General features: G+C 45.6%; 1 protein-coding gene across 1 annotated transcript in view; it reads right to left on the bottom strand.

Annotated features, from left to right (window-relative positions):
- The window catches only part of LOC147463842 (uncharacterized), a 128,736-nt gene that overhangs the window by 51,269 nt on the left and 52,306 nt on the right, over nt 1–25,161 (bottom strand). The window contains exons 3-4 of the mRNA XM_086491582.1: nt 1,124–1,216; nt 882–1,019 (exon numbers count right to left, since the gene is read on the bottom strand). Coding sequence (XP_086347708.1) covers nt 882–1,019; nt 1,124–1,216 — 231 coding nt within the window. The remainder of the gene's footprint in view (nt 1–881; nt 1,020–1,123; nt 1,217–25,161) is intronic.

Genomic DNA, 25,161 nt, shown 5'->3' with positions numbered 1-25,161 from the left:
AAGCGGCTGCAGGCGAACGATACCAAACTGAAAAACCACAAGAAGGGTGTAAAAAGCCTTGCAGGCGGGGAGAGTTGCCAACGGGCTGCAAAGGCAAAGGCTGCAGACAGCAGTGAGGCATGCAGGCAAAGGCAGCCTCCCTCCACAGAAAGGCCCTGATAGCAGAAAAAGCACAGAGCTGACAGCGCAAAGCGCACGAGCCCAAGGCAATCGCAGGCACGTGAGGGTAGCAAGCATGACACAGGCGAGGGCAGCAACCATGGCGCGAGCGGGAAGGGGGCAATGCACAGGTCAGCTGGGGCACAAGTCGACCATCCTTGCGCTCTCTCTTTAATGTTCCCCACTTTTCCTGTTCATTGATTTATGGGTTTGCAAGTTAGTCCGTTAGAGTTTCTTCCAAAAGCATCCATGCCAGGATTAATCGCCTTCTAACAATGACCTAAAGGGAAAACAGAAGAGTTTATCATCCTAAGCACAAGAAAATGGCTTTCTATACAATGTAGGTTGCCTCTAACAGTGAAGAAGAATAAAAATGTAGTCGAACAATGTGGAAGATAACAGTGACAAAACAGAGGAGACCGTAGAACAAGATGGCAATGTCCAGTCAGTGTGGAGAAAAGCAATGGTTAATCTTCCATTCTCTCTGTAGAAACAGCCACTTCCTAATATGTTACATTTATGTTGTAGCATGTTGTACAGTGTATGCCCTAAGATCTGCTCGGTGGTCTTACTGAGTTGCATTGGCCCTGGGTGAGCTCCCAACAAAACTCAAGTAGCATTAATAAAGGATAACAAAATGCAATCAAACCAAGCATATGTTTCACACTCCGAAACAAGAAAGGACAGATTACATTAACAACTGCCATTTATGAGCCACTGACCTCAGATCTTTCCAGACCTAAACTTTCGTCAAAGATTTTAACTGCTGCTGCAAATTTATCCTCATTAAATAGAGTACTTTTACTCTCTTGTTCGCTTATAGGTGCAATACTTGTCCTTAACGCATCAAACACTGCAAGCTGCAGAAAAGTTCAAGGAAAAAAAATTACATTAGAGTAAAAAACAAGTGTTCAGCCTTACCAAAAAAGGGCGCAGCATGAGAGAGATACAAGCAAAGTCTTACCTGATCAACCAAGTATTGAAGATACCTCTCTTCCCCAAAATTCCAGTCCTGGAATGGAGGAAGAGTTTTAGCATGAACCACTGATATTTCGCCCTGCAAAACAAGTAAACGAATGAGTCTAAAGTTCAGTGATGAGGAAAGACATTGCCAAAATTGAGACAAAGAAGTCCCCACCAAACAACTAAGTTGAAACTGGCACAATCAAACACGACAGATTCAGAATGTACTCACAAATAGCTTCCGTAGGTCAAAGCACACAAGCGAAGCTGTCAACATCGTACGTGCTTTACATGTTCATGTGATTTCTAGTGGTACAAGATTTACGCACAATTTGTTCTGTTTTCCAGTGGTAATAGAGGTCTCACGGTAGGGAGTTTCCATAGGATGATTTCAAGTGGTAAGAGCTACACATGTTACTTTCTATTGGTAGTGAAGCTACACAATGTGATCACTGCAACCTGAAACAGGCTCCACAGGAGGACGTCTAGACTGGTGGCTTCCACACAAGAGAAGAGCTTTAAATCCGAATTACCGAACAAGAGCTTAAAACCGATTGCTACTGGAAACACAAGAGGTGAAGAACAAAACAGACCAGAACTGGAAAATGACTGAAGAGAGAAGACCTGCAGAGGACACTGCAATTTCCCTCTCAAAAGAATTGGCCCCTAAACACGCACCCTTGGCGGTATTTGTCTTTTGAATTGTTGAGCAAAAGTGGAACAATCGTTCCGTGGGCCCACTCACTGAATCTGGTTCCAACTGGCACACAGGAGACTTACTTATAGCTCTTGGTTGCCAAAAGCAACTGCCATAAACAACTTGAGTGAATGAGGCAACTCTACATCCCCCTGTAAACACATCTAGAAAAAGCATTTGTATGTGGAGTTTGAAGCGCAAGGATGCGACATCGGCGTTTGTAAGTCCTGCCATGTCACCACATCTGCACGTCACCACCAACCGTACAATGTCATGCCAACATGGCTGGCCCCAAGTTGTCACTTGTCCTTTTTTCTAGATACCCAGCGAACACACACATGCACACTGTTCTGTCTCATGGACCGCCCGGACTTCCGCCTCTAGAAAACATCGAGAAAGATCTGGTAGATTGGTTATGCCATTTCCCTCTTGAATAGCAGGTCTTGAGTTCAACTCTTGTCGTCAACTAGATCTTTAAGGTCTCTTGGGATAGTTTCCTACGACGTTAAAACTCTCTTCTTCTTCTTCTTCTTCCCTCCCTCCCCCCCCCCCAAGCTCATCCGCCAGGATCTGACTCAGCTAGACACCAGGAGGACATGGATACAGGCGGCACAGGAGCTGGGCACGAAGATGGCTTTCTATGAAGAGCATCTTCTCCGCCACTTCCATTGCCTGTTCAGAGAGGGCTTTGGACCACTCTCTAGAATCATGGGGTACGAGGACCAGAGATGCGTGGGATTGTTTTTGCTCGAGTTGCACAAACACAGAGAGAGCCTGATGAGAGGAGAGGCTAGTCAATCTCAGAGACGGATCACAGACTTCTTTAGAGCAAACACTAGACATCCGGAGGAGCTACTACCATAGTCGAGCCCACATTCTCCTCGCACCAGAGGCACGCTGATCGACCAAGCGACCGCGCTAGGGAGGTCCAGACGCCCAAGACTACGGGGGACTACACAGCACCGATGGAGGCTGGACCAGAGTCCAGATCACTTTGGCCCGACACGCATGACGCCCAGTCAGACTAGGAGACGATGAGATCTGCCAGCGACCGATGCTGGATCTCCTATGATGTAGCTCTTTCTGAGGAAGCACCCACACTCTGTTGTCTTAGCCCCCCTAACCCCTGCTCATATCCTACACAAGCCCAGCTAGGTGCTTAGCTCACATATAGCAGCTTAGGATTCTATAGTTTTTATTTTTGTTACTCAGACTTTGTATCAGATCCACCACATTCATTTCATTTCATCATCTCTCTCTCTCTCTCTCTCTCTCTCTCTCTCTCTCTCTCTCTCTCTCTCTCTCTCTCTCTCTCTCTCTCTCTCTCTCTCTCTCTCTCTCTCAGTTCAGTTGTTATTGAAGTGCTAAAAGTCTATTCAGTTTGTTCACCGGTCCCACAAAAGAGCAGACAGAGCAAACCAGAGACTACTGGAATTTTATTTGAGGTATCTGCAGCTCCGACCCCGGTCTTATTAGTCACCACCACCCTTACTTCATCGCGCATCAGGCGAGCTCCCGTCTTTACCGCTCATGTCTTACAGGGCATAAGCCAAAAAGATCACTTGCAAGAGAAGGATCCAAGGTTTGTTTCAAGTCACTGTTTTTCTCAAAAGCAGTGCCATGCAAATGGTGATGTCTATAGCTACCAAGCCACACACTCCAAGGACTTGGCAAGCTTTCAAGAAAAATTTTGCCCAAAGTTATTTGGTTTCTGACATCCTCCTTCGGAGTGTAACTTCTGGCAGAGGGGTATCCTCAAATGCTTGCCATGGAAACCCTTGCAGATTATATCTTGAAATTTCTCAACATCTCTCAGTAGATGTCTCTTCTCGAGCTGATAACCTTGGAGGTCCGATGTAATTGCTATGTCTTGGGACTGCCATCGCTGCCAGAAGAACATTGTCTATCCAAGAGCTGATGGACCATGCTGTGGTCGGCTACGAACCTTATGGAAGGAACCTAACCCTAATTTATCGTTCAGGTTTCAGGATGGAAAGTCGGTCGACTATTCGAGCTAGACTGATGTCGAGATGGCTTTTTAAGTTTGAAATCTGTTTGAGAACTTGTTTGGTGATCCTGTTTGGAATTTGTTTGAAATGGATGGTATCTATTTTGAACCTGTTTTGGTGCCGATTTGAAATATTTGACTAGTTTTAATATTAGTTTCATTGATTGATGATTTTTACTACCGGGTGGAGCAGTGAGAAATGCTGTTTTGGTATTGTTTGAACCTCGGAACGACGCAGACGGTATGTCTGGGGAGCGTTCCGTATGCTAGAAAACCTCCAAACAACGCAGACCGGATGTTTGGGGAGTGTTTGGTTGTATGCTTCAAGAATATTGTTGTTGTGACTCCCGGCCCGGACCTGGATGGTTATTCGGGAGGAGTATTAAGAAGTCTGAGCAGTGGTTACTCTCAGCACCTCCAAACGACACATGCTACGATATGGGGGGCGTTTGGTTGTAAAAGACCTCTATATCTCCCGGCCCAGACCCTTTTAGGTTATGCGGGAGGAGTGATGAGGGAGTCATTGAATATCTCCCAACCCGGACCAGTGTTCACGAAAAACCGTTCTTTAGTGTATTTTTTCAAGGCTAAAAGTGAAATTGAAGGGTGCCCATGGAGACGTGTCCTTTTTACCAAAGATCTAAAGTAAAGGGCTATTCTTTGTTTTCAAGGCTTGGTATTTTGAAGCCCTAAAAAAAAGGCTTTTTCTAAAATAAAATCCTTATATCAAAGGAGCCCACACAAGGGTCCCTTTCACTTTAACACATACATATATATATATATATATATATATATATATATATATATATATATATATATATATATATATATATATATATATATAAAGATAAAGAGATCTGAATGTCACATGTGATTCTTTGAACGTTTTATCTCCAACAGTCCAAAAAGAAAAGAAAGTCGTTGCAGACTGCAGTACCTAGGACTACCTTTTTATAAATCCCTTGGCCCCTTTCTTTTCACAACTAACATTGCCAATTGGGTAGCGAGCGCATGGCAGTGGGAAACTCCTTTTTTGAACTCACGTTCAATGTTCATGGGCTACAATTTTTGGCAAGGGTTTTGCCGCCTTGTTTCTAATCTCGACCCTCACAGTTGAAGCTTCAACCTGTGTTGGATTTGGGAGCTGTAGCCTTCGGTTCTCAGCTATGAAGCACGACACTCGAGACTCGAGAGTGGATGCTTGAGAGTCGAGACTCTCAACCTTGCTGGAAAGTTTGTGCGACTCAGCCTTCGAGGATTTTTATTGTGCTCAAAAGAGGAGTTTTCAAGTTCGCATTCACCTTTCTTGCTTCGAGAATCGATGTTCAACTGACACAAGGTATGAATCGCTTATGTGTGTTAAGGATTCGTCAAAAATGTTTTCTTTGTAGTGTGTATAACAGAAACTTAAGAAAAGGAAAACCTAAAGAAAGAAAAGTGACGTGTGTACCACAGTACCTGCATACATGAGTGCTAGAGTGTGGACTGTGATAATTGTGTGTACCATGTGGTAATTTTCACATGTCTGTAGAGTCTTAAGTGTCAAGTCCTTTATCATTGGCAGATGATTCAACATTGCATCATATTTAGATTGTTACACATTACATACATACAAACCTGTAGTATGTATGTTCATGGTTCAAACTTCATGGCATATGCATTCAAATTTAAGCACTTTAGTTTTAGCATTTGTTTTGTTTCTGTGGACCATAGGTTTCCTTTCCAACAAATTATTTGTCTTCCATAGGTTTATCCTAATGTTAAGTTTCACACATATATGAGAGAAAACCTCTTGTGTACCATATGTTTTTTCTCAAATAAATCCTTCTGTCTTTCATAGGTTTGATCTGACAAAGTTTTACACATTTGAGAAACCCTCTATTTTGTTGTTTTGCACGTTATATTGAAGAATTGTTTTGTGATCAGAGCTTGGGAAGTTACACCATAATATTCCAAGTAAGACTTACACAAGAAAAATAATTTATGCTTGCTTTTCGTGCTTAGTTTCAGATGATAGAAAGTCTTTTATATTCCATGTAGGATGTCGAACTTTGTTCAATCTTCCTTGCTTGGGATGCAAGGCTTTGTTCGTGAAACACAATCCAAATCAAGTGGGGCCTCCAGCTCAAAGTGTAGGAAGGTAAGCTCTAAAAGCCAGGTATCTACTGTTTGTGAAAACGAAGTGGTTGATTTGGTTAATGATGAATTTAAGGAGAAAGATTTGCTTGCAGGGGATTGGGAAATGCTAAGAAGGCAACGTGCTAGAGCAGAATGGAATGAAGCATGGGTTAGAACCTTTGATTGGGCTCTTTTTGATCGTGAAGGAGATCGTATGTTTTGTGATTTTTGTAAACAAGACCCAAAGACAAAGAGTGAGTTTGGAAAATCGGGATCTGTAAACATTCGAATTAGTGTATTATCTGACCATGCTAAAACAAATGCACATAAATTGGCTGCCTATCAGTGTGGGGCAAACAAAATTCTAATTACTCAAACTTTAGAAAAACCAAAGACAAGGCCGATCGTGCATCTAAAATTCTTTTTGCTACAACTTATCAAGTGGCCAAGCATGGTTCATCTTTTTGCTCGTATGAGCACCATTTATAACTATTAGAGGCTGTTGATTGTGAATGTGTGCCATTATAAATGTATAGGAAATGAGATCTCATCAAGTTCCTCAACTTCTAGTTGATCCTCCTGTGGCATATCTTCTAGCACATCACCCACAAAGGGCCTTAGAAGACTCACGTGAAACGCATTATGAATCTTCCAAGCGTCAGGCAATTTCAGCCTGTAAGCAACATCGTTGATCTTATCGAGCACTTGAAAAGGCCCATAGTAACGCATGCTGAGTTACGAAAACAACCTTTCCTTGCCCTTCATCTTCTTTAACCTTGCCTTTTCAAACCGTAAAAGTACCCAATCACCAGGTGAAAAAATAATACACGACGGTGACGATCAGCATCCCTTTTCTGCTTCGCCTGAGTCTTCTCCAAGGCAACTTTGATTTTCTTATACATTTCATCCATGTTCTCAACATATCGATCTACCTCAAAGATCTTGTCCTTTGTATGCAAAATGGGAGGAACCTTTTTGCCATCTTCAACAATCTCAAAAGGTGCCTTGCCTGTGGACAAATGCACCGTATTGTTGTACGCATACTCAAGCATAGGCAAATATTGTTCCCACTTGCCCTTATTATCTGAAACATAACATTTCAGCAGATCCTAGACAAAAGAATTAGCTTCTTTTGACTGTCCATAAGTTTGTGGATGAAACAAAGACGAGAACTTGAGCGTAGTGCCCATGTTCTCAAACAATCCTCTCCAAAACAAACTTGTCATGCGAGGATCACGATCACTGACAATCGATCGTGGCATACCATGGTACTTAAACACATTGTACATGAATAACCATGCCATCTCGTCAGATTTTATCTTCTTCCTGACAGGGATAAAATGGGCCTGCTTGTTGAACCTGCAAATAATGGTCCATATACCATCATTCCCTGTTGGTATTCTTGGAAGATCAAAGACAAAATCCATAGCAATGCTTTCCCATGGCTTATCCGGAATCGTCGACAGTGGCTGTAACAACCCTGGTGCCCTTTTGCTTGTCAAACTTGACCTTATTGCAAATCACGCATGCTCGCACAAAGGCATATACATCTCTCCTCAAAATAGGCCAATAAAAGAATGTCTCTACCGCTTTCATTGTCGCATCAATTCCACGATCCCCTGCATACGGTGGGACGTGACTTTCTACCATGACCTTATGTCGCAATGGCCTAGTGACACAAAGTCTGCCATGCATCATCCAAAAATGGTCTCTGAGGAGGTAGTCCTCATGACGTTGCCCATCTTGCAACTATTCAAAAATCCTTGCAAAATCTTCATCAATAGCATATTGTTCCTTCATGTCATCAAGCTCAAATTGACACAGCTGAAATTTGTGGCTTCCTTGATAACGCATCAACCACAACATTCTTCTTGCCTTCCACATGCATATCTGGAAGTGGAACATAGAAAGAATGTTTGTGTTAGAAGGCGGGCACCATGTGCCAATAGAAAAGAACAGATTGAACAGACTTTTAGCACTTCCAATAACAATTGAACTGAAAGAGAGAGAGACGACACGCGACACGGAGTGGCGGAATTCCACCCCAAAGAGTATTGACCCCAAACTTTGGCGCCCCTTTCAGTATTTCTTTATATTGCATTAACACAGTACAAGCCGGTACTCCAGACTCTGCACCTTCTCCAAGAAGCATGCCAGAGAATGAGCCCTACCCTCATATTTAAAGGCCCTTGGCCTAAAAAGCCATTACAGTGAAAAACCTTCAAAACTCAAAAGCTTCTGGTCCAAAAGCGAAACCAAAAGGCTGCCAACGTAAATCACGGAAATCCTTACAACTTGCCACGTCATCGGCTAGCGCAAATTTTGGAAATCTGCCTGCTGTCCTTAGGGTTAGAGTTAGGGTTTTTGCAGTTTTAGGGTTAGGGTTTCCAGAATTAGGTTTGCAGGTTTTAGGGTTAGGGTTTTCAAAATTAGGGTTTGCAGGTTTTAGGGTTAGGGTTTTCAAAATTAAGGTTTCAACAATTAGGGGTTTTGGCAGAAATTAGGGTTAGGGTTTTTGCTCTCGGGCAACCACGTCATCACTTTGTGACACTTCTTCTGTTACTTGTTCTTCTTTGGGTTTAGGCCCCTCGGCCACATCTGTAAGTTGGCTCCATTCTTTAGGCTTTGACACGTTAGCAGTTTGTTACATCTCCCCTTCTTGAAAGAGAGTAATCATCCGCGATTACAGCATATCTGCAAAACAACTCAAGTTAGCTCAAAAATTTCCGAGGGTCATTCTGAGGGACAATCAATTTTCTCTTTTGATCAAGGAGTTAGCTTCTCCTTTCTGCTCTTTTGATCAAGGAGTTAGCTTCGCCTTTCGTCCATATCGGAACTCTTGATATTCCAGCGTAGTAAAATTAGCCATCACACCCAAACCGTACTGATCTTCCACGGGTGTCTTGATGCACTAAAATTACATACCCAGGCAATCTCATCCAATCATGAATATTCAATAGTTGACACATCACAATGCAACACAAATGCTTACATATGCATGTTACAAGACATAGAAACATAAAGCCGCCGATGAACACTCCTCCCGCATAACCTAACAAGGTCTGGGCCGGGAGATATTCAAGGACTCCCTCATCACTCCTCCCACATAGCCTAAAAAGGTCCGGGCCGGGAGATATAGAGGCCTTTTACAACCAAACGGCCCCCCAGACCGCAGCCCTGCGTCGTTTGGAGGTGTTTAGAGTAACCACTGCTCAGACTTCTTAATACCATAGTTACCCGGAACGGGAATGGGAGGGTCCGGAACGGGACAGGAGCGGGGAGGAGGAGGGGGGCCCGAAACGAGAACGAGGCCGGAACGGTCCACTAAAGTAAGGCTTGAATTACCTCCATTCAGCTTAGTCCCAAATAAACTCCTAAATAACCCCAAATCTACCCCCTCACCTGCCCTCAAAGTGCACCAAATATAATCCCCAAACAGCCCTAAATCTGTCTCCCAAATGTCTACTTTTGTCTATTCGGCCCCGCGTTTCGCCGTTCCGCCTCGTTCCCCCCATTCCGGAAAACCGTTCCGGTTACACCCCGTTCCGGAACGGCGTTCCGTTCCCATCTCCGTTTCGGGAACGGGACTAATGCGGAACGCCGTTAAGGAACGTTTGGGCTGTGTTCCCCCCGTTCCCTGTTACACTGCTTAATACTCCTCCTGCATAACCATCCAAGTCCAGGCTGGGAGTCACAACAACAATACTCCCCCCATAAATAACCACGAGGGTCCGGGCCATGAGTTTTTTTTAAAAAAAACAGCACTTTTCAATCATTCAATACTCCCCCCGCAAATAACCACAAGGGTCCGGGCCATGAGTACGAACAAGCATTCTCAAACATAATTTCTCACTTCTCCACCTGGGAGTAAAATCACCAATCATTGAAACCAGTATCAAACCAGAGTCAAACAATTCAAATCGGCACCAAAACAGGTTCAAAACAAATACCATCCATTTCAAACAAATTCCAAACAGGATCACCAAACAAGATCAAACAGGACTCAAACTTAAAAAGCAATCTCGACATAAGTCAAGCTCGAAAAGTCGCTTTGACTTTCCATCTTGAAACCTGCACCAAAAATTAGGGTTAGGTTCCTTCCATGGTAGCTGAGCACAGCATGGTCCGTCAACTCTTCAACAAACAGTGTTGCTTTGGCGGCGATGGTAGTCCCAAGATAGCAATCACGCTAAACCTCCAAGGTCATCTGCTCGTGAAGAGACATCTACTGAGAGATGTCAAGAAATTTCAAGATATAATCTGTTAGGGTTTCCATGGCAAGCATTTCAGGATACCCCACTCTGCCAGAAGTTGCACTCCGAAGGAAGATGTCAGAAACCATATAACTTCGGGCAAAAATTTTCTTGAAAGCTTGCCAAGTCCTTTGAAGTGTGCAGCTTGGTAGCTATAGACATAAACGTCTGCATGGCACTGCTTCTGAAGAAAAACAGTGACTCGAAACAAATCTTGGATCCTTCTTTTGCAAGTGATCTTAATGGCTTATGCCCTGTAAGACATGATCGGTGAAGACGGGAGCGCGTCAAATGCGCGATGAAGTAAGGGTGGGAGTGGCTAATAAGTCCGGTTGGAGGGCGAAGATACCTCAAATGAAATTCCAATAACTCTGTCTGCTCTTTTGTAGGACCGACATGCTTTCAAAAAAGCAAACGCCTGATGCTCTGACACCACTGTCACAAGGCGGGCACCACGTGCCAATAGAAAAAAACAGATTGAACAAACTTTTAGCACTTCAATAACAACTGAACTGAAAGAGAGAGAGACGACCCGCGACACGAAATGGCGGAATTCCACCCCAAAGAGTATTGGCCCCAAACCTTGCCGCCCCTTTCGGTATTTCTTTATATTGCATCAACACAGTACAAGCTAGTACTCCAGACTCTGCACCTTCTCCAAGAAGCATGCCAGAGAATGAGCCCTAACCTCATATTTAAAGGCCCTTGGCCTAAAAAGCAATCACAGTGAAAAGCCTTCGAAACTCAAAAGCTTCTAGTCCAAAAGCAAAACCAAAAAGCTGCCAGCGTAAATCACGGAATCCGTACAACTTGCCATATCATCAGCCAGCGCAAATTTTGAAAATCTGTCTACTACCCTTAAGGTTAGGGTTAGGGTTTCTACAATTTTAGGGTTAGGGTTCCAAAATTAGGGTTTGCAGGTTTTAGGGTTAGGGTTCTAGAATTAGGGTTTGCAGGTTTTAGGGTTAGGATTTCCAAAATTAGGGTTTGCAAGTTTTGAGGTTAGGGTTTCCAGAATTAGGGTTTCAATAGTTAGGGTTTTTGGCAGAAATTAGGGTTAGGGTTTCTGCTCTCAGACAACCGCGTCATCACTTTGTGACACTTCTTCTGTTACTTGTTCTTCTTAGGGTTTAGGCCCCTCGGCCACATCTGTAAGTTGGCTCCATTCTTTAGGCTTTGACATGTCAACAGTTTGTTACAGTTTGCCCATCGCATATGCTTTTTGGATAACTTTGACTGTGGAACATAGAAAGAATGATTACCCATCTTGCAAGGTCTGATGATCTATATGGACAACAAAATCAACACCTAACAGGTAGTGCTTCTAGCTAGAGAGCGCATGAATCACGGCCAACAACTCTTTCTCACAGATTTGCATAGTCTTTTCTGGCCCTTGCAAGATTCTGCTCTCGTACGCTACTACCCGACCATCTTGCATTAGCACTGCTCCGATGCTATTGCCACACGTGTCACACTGGACCACAAATGACTTCGTGAGATCTGGTAAAACAATCACAAGATCTGAAGTCAACTTTTCCTTTAAGAGACTGAAAGCTGAAATCTCTCTTTAGGTCCATCTGAAAGTGACCTCTTTCTTTTGCAAGGCATGAAGAGGTGAAGCTATCTCTGCAAAATTCCTGATAAACCTTCTATAGTATGAACACAATCCCAAGAAGGTTCGGACATCATGCACAGTCTTTAAGTCTGGCCATGTCTTAATAGCTTCAACCTTTGCGGGATCCATTCGGACACCATCCTTTGACACTATGTGGCCAAGAAAGTGGATCTCTTCCACAAAGAATTCACTTTTCTTGGGATTGACAAGTAACCTGTGTGACTGCGTAACTCTTCGAACACAATGATCAAATGACGCCTATGCTCCTCTTCATTCTTCAAATAGACTATCATGTCATCAAAGAATGTGCCAACAAACTTTTGATGCGAGCGGAAAATCCGGTCCATCATCCTATTGAACGTAGCAGGAGTATTTGTAAGACTAAATGGCATCACTAGAAACTCATAAAGACCAAACGTCGTTCTAAACGCAGTCTTGTGCACATCCTCTGGCCTTATACGAATCTGATGGTACCCACTCTTAAGGTCTATCTTGCTGAAAATTGCAACACCCTCTAAACGGTCAAGAATATCATCAATCCTTGGGATAGGAAACCTGTTCTTGATGGCATTCTTATCCAACGCACGATAGTCAATACACATGTGCCAAGAGCCATCCTTCTTCTGTACTAGGAGCACTGAGGAGCAAAAAGGTGAAGAACTAGGCTGAATCAGCCCCTTCTCTAAAAGCTCCTCAATCTGGCCCATAATCTCTTTCTGTTGAGCCGCACTAACCCTGTAGGGAGGTCTGTTTGGTGGGCTACACCCTGGCACCAAATCTACCGCATGGTTCTCAGGCCTCTCCGGCGGCAATTGTGACAGTAATGAATTTGAAAAACAGTCATTAAACTCTTGCAAAAATGCTGACCTTTCTTTATCCAACACAAATAAATTTGACTGACAACTATCTGGAACATCACGTGCAAAAACCAAGTATGCAGAAAGATGATGTTTAATTACAGAAGTGATAGTCGAAGCAGATACAATAGGGACACCCCTTTGAGCTTTACATCCAAATCATGAGTTTTGCCCCTATGCTTTAGGGTGATCGTTTTGCCGAAGACATCCAGCACACCATGTACTCTGAACATCTATGGATTCCTAGTAGTGCATTACACCCTTCCAATGGCATGATATAGAACTCTTCAGTGTCCACATACGACTGAATATGCAGACGCAGTTTTCCAATAATGAGAGTAACACGCTCTGAGTGGCTAAGACATGCAAACCCGGCCTCCGCCCTGTACCCCATCTCTTCAGCTCTGATGCCCAGCTTCATAGCTAACTCTAGTGAGATGAAGTTTGCTTTGGCACCTTTCAAAGAAGATGAGTGTCGTCTGATCGTTGACTTTACCCCATGCTCTGCATAACTCGCTGGTATCTGTACTTGGCCTGTCACCCACCATATCTAGCACCAAACCAGCCGTGGGCTTAGGCTTCTTTCCTTTCCTATCCTCTTTATCATCTGAGTCAGCTGGTCCTTTCCTTTGTGGACAATTTGCAGCAAAGTGACCAGGCTGCTCGCATATAAAGCATTTAATCCATAGTTACCGGGGAACGGACCTAAGAGGGCTTGGAACGCCAGAACGGCATTCCGACAGGCCGCAGGAGCAGGGAACGGCCCAAAACATCTCGACGTTCCGGCAGACACCGACTCACCGGAACAGCGTGATCAGAACGGCCGAAACGGCCTGTCAACGAACAGATTTCAATTTCCAGCGGCCAAAAACCGGCAGAAACGAGCAAATTTTGGGATTCTTCTTTTTGGCAACCCTTATAAATTGCCCCCCCCCCCCCCCCCCCCCCCCCCCCCCCCCCCCCCCCCCCCCCCTTTCACCCCTTTCACTCACAAGGCTCTCTCCCTTGGGCTTGCCCTCGAGGCTTCAACGGAGTCAAGCCTCTCTCTCAACTTTCAAGCTTGAGAGTTCTCAACTTTCAAGCCCTCTCTCTCAAGCTCTCTCTCTCAATTTTCAAACCCTCTTCTTCTCCAATTATCCATGGCCTCTTCTTTTGTTCAACCCCCTCCGTTCAAGCAGGCAACACTCAAAAGGCGAAGAAATGGTCGTGGTGGGATGAAGTGACTTCGGAGGGCACCTTGTCGGCGGCGGGAGGTTCTCGTGCATGGGCATGCAAGTTATGCTCTTACACACGGAAAGGGGGGCATGACAAAGTGAGGGCACACTTTCTTCGAGTGCCGGGACATGAGGTGAAATTTTGCACCAACGCAAGTGTCGAGAAGAGGAAGGAGCTTGAGGAAAAGGATCAGCAATTCAAACATAAATCCAAGCCCGCACGCAAAGGTATCGCCCCAAAGACCCTCATTTTCCCTTCTTCTCTACCCGGTGTTGGTGTCGGTGTCGGTGCCGGTGGATCTTCATCGGGTCCGATTCGTCGCGAAAGGACTCTTGCCACCTCTTGGGACCCAAAGAAGAAGGAAGAGGTGAATGCCGCCGTGGCCCGATTATTCTATCACGACCATATCCGTTATTCTCTCTCATTTCTTTCGTTATCGTCATTTCCGCTTTTTTGATACTAACCTCTTCTATGTGTGATTGAAATAGGTCGAAGTTATGGTGCAATGGATAGGAGAGTATGGCACCGGCTATGTGCTGCCATCTTTAGAGACTCTCCGAGCCACTTTGCTCGATCGAGAGAAGGCGATCGTGGAGCAAGCAACACTCAATATTCAACGGCTTTGGGAAAAACATGGTGTTTCCCTCATTGCCGACAGGTGGAGAGATATAAGGAAGAGATCTATCCATGGCCTCGTCGCATACTCGATTGGAGAGATATACTTTTTGCACTCTCATGATGCCACCGAGAGTGGTAAGTCCACCGATGTCCTCTCTACAGAGTGGACAGCGGCCATAGAAACGATCGGTGAGCAACACGTGGTGGCCTTTGTCATAGATGGGGAGGCATCAAACAGGGCAGCAGCAGCTATTGTAGAGGGCCACTATCCGCATGTGACAGTGTGCTTTTGCATGGCACACTGCTTGAACAACCTTCTAAAAGACATCGGCAACCTAAACTGGATCGCTCAACTCATTGCAGATGCAGTGAAGATTGTTACTTCATCAACAATCACAACTTAGTTCGGAGTGAGTACCTCAAGAGGTCGGGCGGCAAAGTGCTTCTAAAGTATTCAGACACCTGCTTCGCATTCAACTTTCTTCTTGTGCGCAGGCTATGTGAATGTCAAAATGCGGTCAACCAGGTCTTCATCAGTGATGAGTTCACCACCTCTCCCTATGCAAAGACAGTTGCAGGGATTTTGTGCAAAGATAAGGCAAAGGATCTTGAGTTCTGGAAGGAGCTCAAGAGTCTAGACGCATAGGTAAAACGGGTGGTTCATTTGCTTCGAGTTCTGGATGGCATGGACCCTGCATTGGCAAGGCAATGGACCGCATGATTGAGCAGCTTGCACAGCTTGAGCCGAAAGTAGAGCAATATGAGGAGATCCATGCTCTTTGCAGCTCGAGATGGAATTCATATGCCTCTCCTTTACACGGGGTAGCGCACATGGTGAATCCAAAGTTCCAAGGTGCATGGCAAGAGACAGATAGAGAAGTCATGATCCAATTTACAAAGATCTTAAACAAGATGGTTCTAGACAGAGATAGGTGACGCATTGTCAGAGATCGGTTGAGAAAGTATAAAGCGATGCGGGGGTCATTTGGCAATCCAGATGCTCAGATTGATCGTAGGAAGATAGGTTCAATGCTATGGTGGGAGGACTATGGCTATGATGGCCCTGAGCTTCAGAGATTGGCGATCCGTATTCTCAACCAGTCAATTAGTATCTCATGCTTGGAACAATTGTGGAGTACATTTAGCCACATTGCTTCCAAGAAGAGGAATCATTTTGGAGTGGAGAAGACAAATGATCTTGTCTTTGTCAGTGCAAATTTAAAAATCCTTTGCAAGCGTGCATACAAACAGACAGATCCTTTTACACAGTGGGAGATGGAGCAAGGGGCTCCTCAGGCAGGTGGAGATGCAAAGCCACCGACACCAGGTACTTCATCCATGGCTGAGATCGAGCCGGGCCTAGAGCTCGATGATGAGGAATGGGAGGATGTCCATGATGTAAAGCCGGCTACTACGAATTGGGAGGCCTCTCAGGCTAGTGGCTCTTGAGTCTCGAGTCTTGAGACTCAAGAGTTGCAACTTTAGGACTTTCATTATCCTGACCTTTTTGTATGGCTGCTTGCCCTCTTTGTAGCATCTTTATGGTATTTGTCACCTTTAGTCTTTTGGTATTGTGGTCACTGGTTTGGCCCCCTTGTAGTCTCATTATGATATATGTCACCGTTGGTTTTTTTGTAGCGCCGCACATCCCAATCAAGTCATAATAAGGTTGAATGGCCTTTGAATCGTGTTTTTTGTGGGTATTAGAGTCAAAGGACTCTAGTACTACTTGTATTCAAACACATAACGCTAAAAATAGCATTATTTGGGTGTTTTTTAAGCCTCTCATTCCGTGCCATTTCGGTTCCAGACTCCTTCTGTTCCCCGTTCCACACAGAGGCCCGTCGCTGTTCCCATTCCGCTTCCGAGTATTTATTCTCAGCCATCAAGACCTTCTTTCCCTCAAGCGACTTGCGCACAAAAAGCTTCCTTTTCTATTTTTTTGGCTGCGCTCCAGAAGTTGCGGCTGAGTCCTTGTCCTTGTTAACCTTTTCTGACCCCTATGACACTTCAGGAACCGTTTTCACAAAGGGCTTCTTTGCTGATTTTTTCTTTTGCTGCCCCCCTTTCACGTTGCCCGGAAACCCACTATCCTCTCCCTTCAACAAGGCAATACCAGTGTTGGCAACTTCCATAAGCTGAGTGAGGGTAGCCACTCTGTTCTTTGTACAATAATCTCGAAGCCCTTTAGGCAACCCACAACAAAACTTCTCAATCTGCTCTATCAGTGGCACAAACCTGTAGGAGGTTACTAAGAGCAACGCTTTACAAAACCTCCGATTGTACTCATGTAGGCTCTTACAAGTAGCCGCAATGAGTTGGTGCCAATCTGTCATGACATCTGCTTCAAATTCATTTGACAGCCACGCACATGCAAGCATTTGCTTGAAGTATAGCGGGTGCCTGTCCTTGCATCAACAATGTCGTCCACCATGTAAGCGCATTGTCTTTCAAGAAAGTGGCAGCTTTCCTGACCTTAGAGGCCTCTGTAAAATTTCCTCCCACATAAGCTGTATTAAATTGCTGGAGGAAAGTAATGTTAGATTTACACCACTCTACAGATTCACACAGGTCCAGGGCACTTCCTTGTACGGCTAGTGTCTCCGTGCTGGCCACCCATAGTCTAGGTTACTCCTGGTCCGCCGGCCGCCCGAGTTTGGGGCCGGCCGTCCACTTTGTCCAGGCGCCCTCATATATTTCCATATATTATTTTTCCTTGTTGGGTCGTGGGGGATTTTTCCAAGCTTTGCCCTACCTCCCCTTGGGCACCTATTTATGGGGCCAGGAGGGGTACCCACTTCACACATCTGATGTACTTAGCCCCGTCCTCTTCACCATCTCTCTCTCTCTCTCTCTCTCTCTCTCTCTCTCTCTCTCTCTCTCTCTCTCTCTCTCTCTCTCATGCGCACTCTCACATGGTATCAGTTGCCAGCATTGAGAGTGCACCTTCAGCAACAGGTACGCTACCCAAGGGATGAGCAACAGCTGGCGTTTCTGTAAAAGGAGCACAAATCTGCCAGCGTTTTTGCATGCACCAGGTAAGCGATGGAAATCTGCGTTTTTCCTATCGCGGAGGACCTCACCTCAACCTGCGTTCTTGAATTTATACCTGGCGTTTTTGCCTTGGCTGCCAACGCTACTGTTTTTGGGGAATTTCGTCGCGGAAAACCTTTCCTTTTATTAGCGTTTTTGGCTGCCATCTGCATTTTTGGACAGCTGCTGCGTTTTGCCAACAGAGGGGGCAACGCTCAGCTTTGCTCCACCAGATCTTGCCTACGACACATGGCCTTGCATCCAGTGCATTGCCGGTCAAATTCCTCTAAGATCTTCAGATTTCACCCAGCAATACCTACTGTTTCTCTGTTTTCAGCCCACTTGGGGTTGTGCCAGGGATTCACCATCCTCTTCACACCCTCTACACCACTCCAGACCATGCCGGGAGCGTACGAGCATGCTGAAAATCGCTGGACAGCAGCGTTTTCATCACCTCGCAGTTGCGTTTTTGGGTGGACAGCAGACACTTGGCTTGTGGTTTTCACAGAGGATGAAGTTACCTCCTACCAGGACACCATGAGATGGTGGTCCGTGTGGTCTCTCAGTGATTGCTGCACTACACGATATCTTCGACATCAGCTTGATCATCTACGGACATACGATCCTTGAGAGATCCATTCATTCCAACCATCATTCGGCGGTTGCGCACTCGAGAGGGGGTGGTGACTTGTGGTTTGCTATGGACACACCTATGCACTCATCAGAGGAGTTCACACAAGATATGGCCATGCTCATGGCATATGGGATCACGACATTCCCGGAGAAGACACCACCATCTTTGGTGGACAGACACTTACCACTTCACCTCAACACGTTAGATCACTTGCTTGCACAGGATCATCTACATGGACTTAGGAAGAGGATCTTGGATCTCTTCTTGGACAGGTTCATTGCTTGGATCTACAAACTCGAGTGGGACTTCAGTGCTTTGGACTCTCTTGGAGAGTTTACCTGCGAGATGCGGCCCGTGACTACATCCGGAGTCACCCGGAGCTTGGCTTGGATGGTAGTGCAGTTGCTCTTCTACACTCCTGATCATTTGGATTGCTACCTTCAGAGTTGCTTACACTCACCCTCGGTAACCTTACAGCAGACTTATCCCCCGACCTGGGTAGTAGGCCACTCCCAGCTCATTCACATTGAGAGCCACACCGACAGGCGGTTTGGTGGCGTTGTTGGCGTGGATTATGTTTTGGTTGACACCGGAGGATTGGAGGCAGGAGATACAGGCAAGACGACACAGACAGATTGGTCTGGCCTTTCCTCTTCTCAGAGGTTCTTCATAACGCAGACTCCTTCGGTTGGCTTCCCTACTTCTACAGGATGATCACGGTGCAGACAGCTTGGTCTACCAAACCTCTTCTCAGAGGCCCTTTACAACGCAGACTGTTAAGTCTGGCTTTCCCTCATCTTGGATTACCCTACCTACTGACAGGGACACCATCCGGTGGTGGTCTGTGGGGTCTATGGGTGACTGCTACAGCTTTTGGTAGCTTCTATAATGCAGACTGTTTAGTCTCGCTTTCTTTGATTCGAAGGACGTTTACGGCACAGATTGCTACATCTGGACTTCCTCGAGTTTTACACGGCTTAGCCACTTGGCCACACTGGGTTACAAGTTCATGCATTCACAGGCTTCCGGTCATGCTCATGACGGTTCCTGGGCTTCTCCATTTTCTCCAAACGGTTTGACTACAGACACCACAGATCCTATTGGACAGGACACTTGCAGGTCTATTGGCACTTCTTTAACGACAAGGAGTTGTTTTCACACTGAGTTCGGGACCTTCACGCAGTATTTTCACCCTGTATCGGCGAAGTACAGCAGTTTGCTACACTGCACGTGACAGCACTTTACCCTGGAGATCTCTCAGATGTTGGACACTCCAGACTGCTGCTACACTCACAGAGTTCGTCGGAGTAATGTCCTTCAATGGACATCGCAACAGGACATCTTCATCATTTGCCTCACATCTTCGGCTTTACGCGGTTTGTTCAGCATTCGGTGTTGAGAGGGGGTGTTAGATTTACACCACTCTGCTGCTTCACACAGCTCTAGGGCACTTCCTTGTACGGCTAGTGTCTCCGGGCTGGCCACCCATAGTCTAGGTTGTTCTTGGTCTGGCCGCCCAAGTTTGGGACCGGCCGCCCACTTTGTCCAGGCGCCCTCATATATTTCTATATATTATTTTTCCTTGTTGGGTCGTGGGGATTTTTCCAGGCTTTTCTCTACCTCCCCTTGGGCACCTATTTATGGGGCCAGGGGGGTACCCACTTCCACACATCTAATGTACTGACAAGTCTTGTGGTTGATGGTGGTCATGGAGGCTGATTAGTCCCCCTCCTCTTCACCATATCTCGTGTTCTCTCTCTCTCTCTCTCTCTCTCTCTCTCTCTCTCTCTCTCTCTCTCTCTCTCTCTCTCTCTCTCTCTCTCTCTCTCTCTCTCTCTCTCTCTTCCGCACATGCGCACTCTCACAAGTAAGAACCTTTGCCTTATCCTCAAAGCCGCTGAAAGTGCTAAACTTTACAGCTGCACCATCTTCTTTGTACGCTTTTGGCTTTTCCAGTGCCCCCAAATTGTCATAAGGAATTGTCTGCAACATTGGCATTGTAGTAAGAACCATCGGCATTCCTTGGCCATTGACATTTTGCGTCGTAAGTGCCATATCTCGGTGATGCAGCACTAAGAGAGTGAGTATTAACAGCACCAGAAAAACCAGCCATGCCAAAATTGCCATGTGGCACCCCAAACTGGCCCTGATTGCTCTGAAAGCCTTGCTGCATGCCGCCATATAGGGGGTTTGGCATCATGCCTTGCATACCCCCAAACACTGTTCTTGGCATATACTGTTGGTTTTCAGGCACATAACCAGCCATACTTTAGAACACAGATCCACCCCCGAAATACCCAGGATGTACCGTGGGTGGTGGAAAAACCTGATGCATTGCCTAGAAACTCGTTCCTATTTAATGCATGGCGGTCTGAACTGGTAAAACCTGTGGAATTGGCATCCTAACCACCTGTTCATGGACGAAAGGAGCCTGTCTTGGAGCCCCTGACTCCACAACGTGCGAGTGCTCCCTGTCCTGCTGGGACGCATGAAGTACCTGGGCTTGAGCCTCATTGGGCTCTACTGGTTGTGTGAGTTGCCTTGTCTGTTGTGGCACTGGCGGCGCTTACAAAAACTCCATAAACCTTGGGTTCTGCACCAATCGAGAAAACACATTCACAACAGCAACCAACTGAGTCATGAACGCATCATCTTCAAGTTGCCCAGTCATAAAGCCCTACACTGGTGGAACATTCACATCAACAAGAGGTACAGATAGACGTGGCCGTGAACTCTCGCCAACACTGTAGGAATTTCCTTCATGTCCTCTGAAGAGGAACCCTCTTCCATGATGCCTTTCCCTTTGTCGGCCATAGTGTAATCCCGCGTTCTTGTACTCTGTGTCTTCACTGCAAACCAACCGAGGCTCACTTCTTGAGGAAAAAGTGATTCTGTCCCGGCAACGAAACCATGAAAGGCCCGTAGGGTGGTAGTTGTAGGCTTTCACCCGAAACTTTACTTTACTTTAAGACACAGAGAAACTTTGCAAATAAAAACCTGTAACGGGAATTGATACTTCAAACACACATGGCTTGGAAGCTAGAGTGCTACCAAGCAGACGCCAACACCTGTTGGCCCCAAAGATAGGCGCCACGTTCGATATTTCTTTATTGTATTCAAAGAGGGAATAAAACCTGTGATTTCCTACAAGCTGCCCTGCATAATCATGGCTGAAAATGACCTGTTCTTCAGCAACATAACAGTACTAGGACGCTTCACAGACAGTATCCCCCCGCAAAAAGTGACTTTCCCAACGCATACGAACACTTTGCAAAGCCTGGCGAGAATGTGCAGCACGCTGAAGTCTCTGTTTTCTGCCCATAAAATGCACCAGATCACTCACACAGCAGTCCTCTCGCGTCCCTGGGGCCTGGACCTCCTGGGGGTATTAGGGATCGTTTAATTCCGAAACCCTAAGCCTGCAAAATTACACAGCAGGCTGTATTTCCTTGTTTTGGGCTCCGTTTCGCAAGCCGATCGCATCCGTAGCAAGTCTTCGAGCTCTCACACCTGTAGGGCTACTTGCCCTTTGAATCGGACAAGATTTCTTGCGTGAAATCTCTCCGAATTCACCTGTACCTGCAGGGGATTAGCAACCAGCTAATCCACTACCTGTGCAAGTGGCTCTTGTTTCGGCAATCGCACATGAACCCACACAATTGTACATAGGTTAAATGAAAAGCCCTCTTGTGGGGCATCACATAACTGCACGGAGGGGAGAGAGAGAGCAGTGAACGTTGTGCAAGGCTTGCACTTCACTGTACATAGAGGGTAGGCAAGCACAAAGTAGCTTTCGTACCTGCAACAATCCACCATACGGCTGAAAACGCAGCCCCACGTTTCATTTCAGCATTTCTCTCTCTCTCAAGTTGCAAAGTGCCCAAAAATGTGCCAAATGGATCTCATGCATGGTTTTCCCGTTTTGTACCTTCTCGTCTAAAAATATATCAACCGGTTGCTCAGTTGACTTAGTGGCAGAGAAAAAAAATGTTCCTCATCATTCCAGAGCTATTAACGCGAACAGATTCCATGGCCCAAAATAGCAGTTCCCTAAATTTTAGGAGATGCTTCCATGGCACTTCCACTGGTCATCTGACCATCTATCACCACTAGACCACATCCAAAAATGCAATGTAGCCCAGTTATCGAGTGATCTTCTCTTTAAACTTTGAGTAGAGCCTAGACATACTTTTATTGCTCGAATTCCAGTGCCGATCGGCCCGACCAACTCGTGGCGACAAGGCCTTCCCATCTACGGGTGAAACTCTCTGCCGTCGGCTATTTCACACTAGCCATACAATGTCCGTCCATTTGCAACTTCAAAGGGAGGGTCCAAAACATTAAACAAAAATCAAGGGAAAGAAACCAACAACTAAGGTTAGCAGTTGCCACCTCCTCGTGACATGGTGTGGTGGTAGATTGTTGTTGTTGGTAAATAAACTATTTTCTTCTTTTTTTTGAGTATTTTCTATTCATTGAAATGAGGATATTTATATGTGTACACTTGAATTGTAAAAGTTAGGAACTGTAGATCTACTTGAATTGATAAAAGCCATCGAGAACGGACAACTTTGATGTGCCATATGATGGGTGACATTAAGCATCACGAAGGAGTTGTATTGTTAGTTTGGATGAAGAGACCAGGAAGTGGGTGTTCTCGATGCGTCACATGATGGGTGATGGGAGCATCGAATAGCGAATAGTGCATTGGTCTCGAAGGAAATCCGAACCGGATAAAGGAATATGCGTAACGACGCAGACAAAAGAACAAAGATGGGTTCTAAGAAGCTTTTCTAAAAACAGGGATATTTTCAAGTGCTTTTCGGGAGAACAGATGCTTTCTTGGTGACCGGCTGCCCGGCTGCCCACTTAATAAAATTAGAAGCAAGGCTTATTAAAAAAAATCAATGTTGCCCTTACGGCTGAAAACAGCATGCGATCTCTTTCTCTCTCCTCTTTTAATTTGCCGTTGGCCCCACGCTTGCTCTCTCTGTTATTCCAGCGCTACCTGACCCCGTTGCTGGATTCCCACCGGCTATTCCTGTTGCTCTTGGAGCCTATATATCCTAGTGTTTCCTCTCCTTTTAGTTTTGCCAGCGCTAGCAACAAGGGACCTTGCCGTTGAGAATCTACAAGTGATCGCGGGAAGCCATTGAATGAAGGTCGCTTTTCCGTACTTGGAGCGACACGTAAAGCTTGTGAATACGCTCTACGAGTTGTTCCTTTTGTGTTTGTGCCCCACCATGGAGGAGGAGCAAGGAGGCCTCGCCCTATGCTTGGGGATTCTGTAAATGGAATCTTGAACGGTATGTGGAGTTTCATGCTCTGAGTATAGACGGAAAACGGAATCGAGAACTCACTTTCGGAATTCTCCGCACGGGAAGGAATTGACAATCGAATCCGAGATTTAGAAAGGAGGGCTAGATTCTCTCTAATAAAGATTTTCTTTAAGGGGGGGGGGGGGACCAGCCCATCTTCTGGTCCTCAATATTGGGTCAATCGTCTCCCTCGTCTCTTTGCTTGAGAGTTTATTTATTTTCAGCTTATTGATTATTCGTGTGCACTCCCGTTTGTGAGAGTGGTATCAGAGCCGGTCGCCTCTCTTTTTTGCAGAGGACGATTTCGAGAAGAAATGGGAAGAACCATGACGAGTCACGGGAGAACCATTTGAAAAGGAACTTTAGCAATTACAAGTTCAACTTGCGGAATCGCAACAGCTTCTCGTGCTGCCGGCTGTCCAGAAGGTATTGGACAGAATCAAGAAGTCGCAAGGAACAGATGCCGATGGCGTTAGGAAAATCTTGCCAATGGTAACAACCCGCAGGAGGAAAACACATAAAGAAGTGCCGAAGCGCACAAGGGATCTCCGGATTGGAACAGACGGCCTTCCAAGAGCAAGTGCCACGAAAAAAAACTCTCTTTGTTGAATGAAAGCAAGGATGTCTCTATCCCTTCTCCATCATGCTCTCTTGATTATACTACTACTTCCACTTCTCATACAGTATCTAAGCCTTTTTCCAAGAAGAGAACGCCTACTACTCCCCTATGTAATACTAAAGCAAAGCCCAAGTTCGAGAAGGATAACAGCAAGCGTCATCTTAAGATGCGGGTTTCAAATATGGTGACAAGGATGTCAAGTTTGACAGTTACGCGGGATATAGAGACATCTCCAAAGCACTGTCTTTCATCAGATAGTTTGAAGTTGCTTTTGCCAACGGAAACTGTACCGAAAAATCCAATTTGCATCATGTTGGGATGTATCTCAGGGGACGAAAAGCAAGTGGTGGTTAGCCAAGATTCTGGAAGGTACACAAGCCAGCCAAGATTCTAGAAGTTACACAAGCCAGAATGTGGACTCAATTCAAATCTGAATTTTATGAACAATTTCTTCCGCCCGCGACTTCGAGAAGGACATCCGGAAGGAAAGGGACTGCTAGCTCGCCTTGAAGAAACATGAAAAAGTCACGGCTTATTTTGACAGGTATTGGTTGGTTCTTTTGAAAGTTACGTCTTTCATGAAGATTTCCAACGAGGAAAAGATGCGGAAATTTGAAGTAGGCCTTTAACCTCGTCAGCTTCGAAAGAGCATGAAGGTGTATCCTCGCGATACCCTTCAACGGATGAGGGAGTCTGCAATAATTGCTGAGGATCTATATTTCACTAATACCCCCGGACGGATGGAACACATCATGCACCGTGCAAGGCAAAGAGCGGTCTATAATGACCATGGCAAGCAAGGCAAAAAGCGCCCCCCTGAGGATCCAGGCTAGCCTAAGAAGTGAGAAGGTACCGACAAACGGCTCAAGTGTCTCACACCGAACCAAGTACAACCCTTCAGAGAGCAAGAAAGGTGCTTATATAGTGGTGAGAAAGGACACATGAAAACCGACTACCATGTTTGGCAACAACGGAAGGAATAAGCATCTTTGAAGAAGGAACCCGCTCCACCGAATCCAAAATTTATTCCTGATGTTCAAGGGAATACGGAAAC

This window comes from Adiantum capillus-veneris, chromosome 2 (genome assembly GCF_014529385.1).
Source record: "Adiantum capillus-veneris isolate H3 chromosome 2, ASM1452938v2, whole genome shotgun sequence".
Lineage (NCBI taxonomy): Eukaryota > Viridiplantae > Streptophyta > Polypodiopsida > Polypodiales > Pteridaceae > Adiantum > Adiantum capillus-veneris.
Note: the sequence above shows the minus strand (reverse complement) of the source record. Positions and strands in the feature narration are given on the sequence as shown.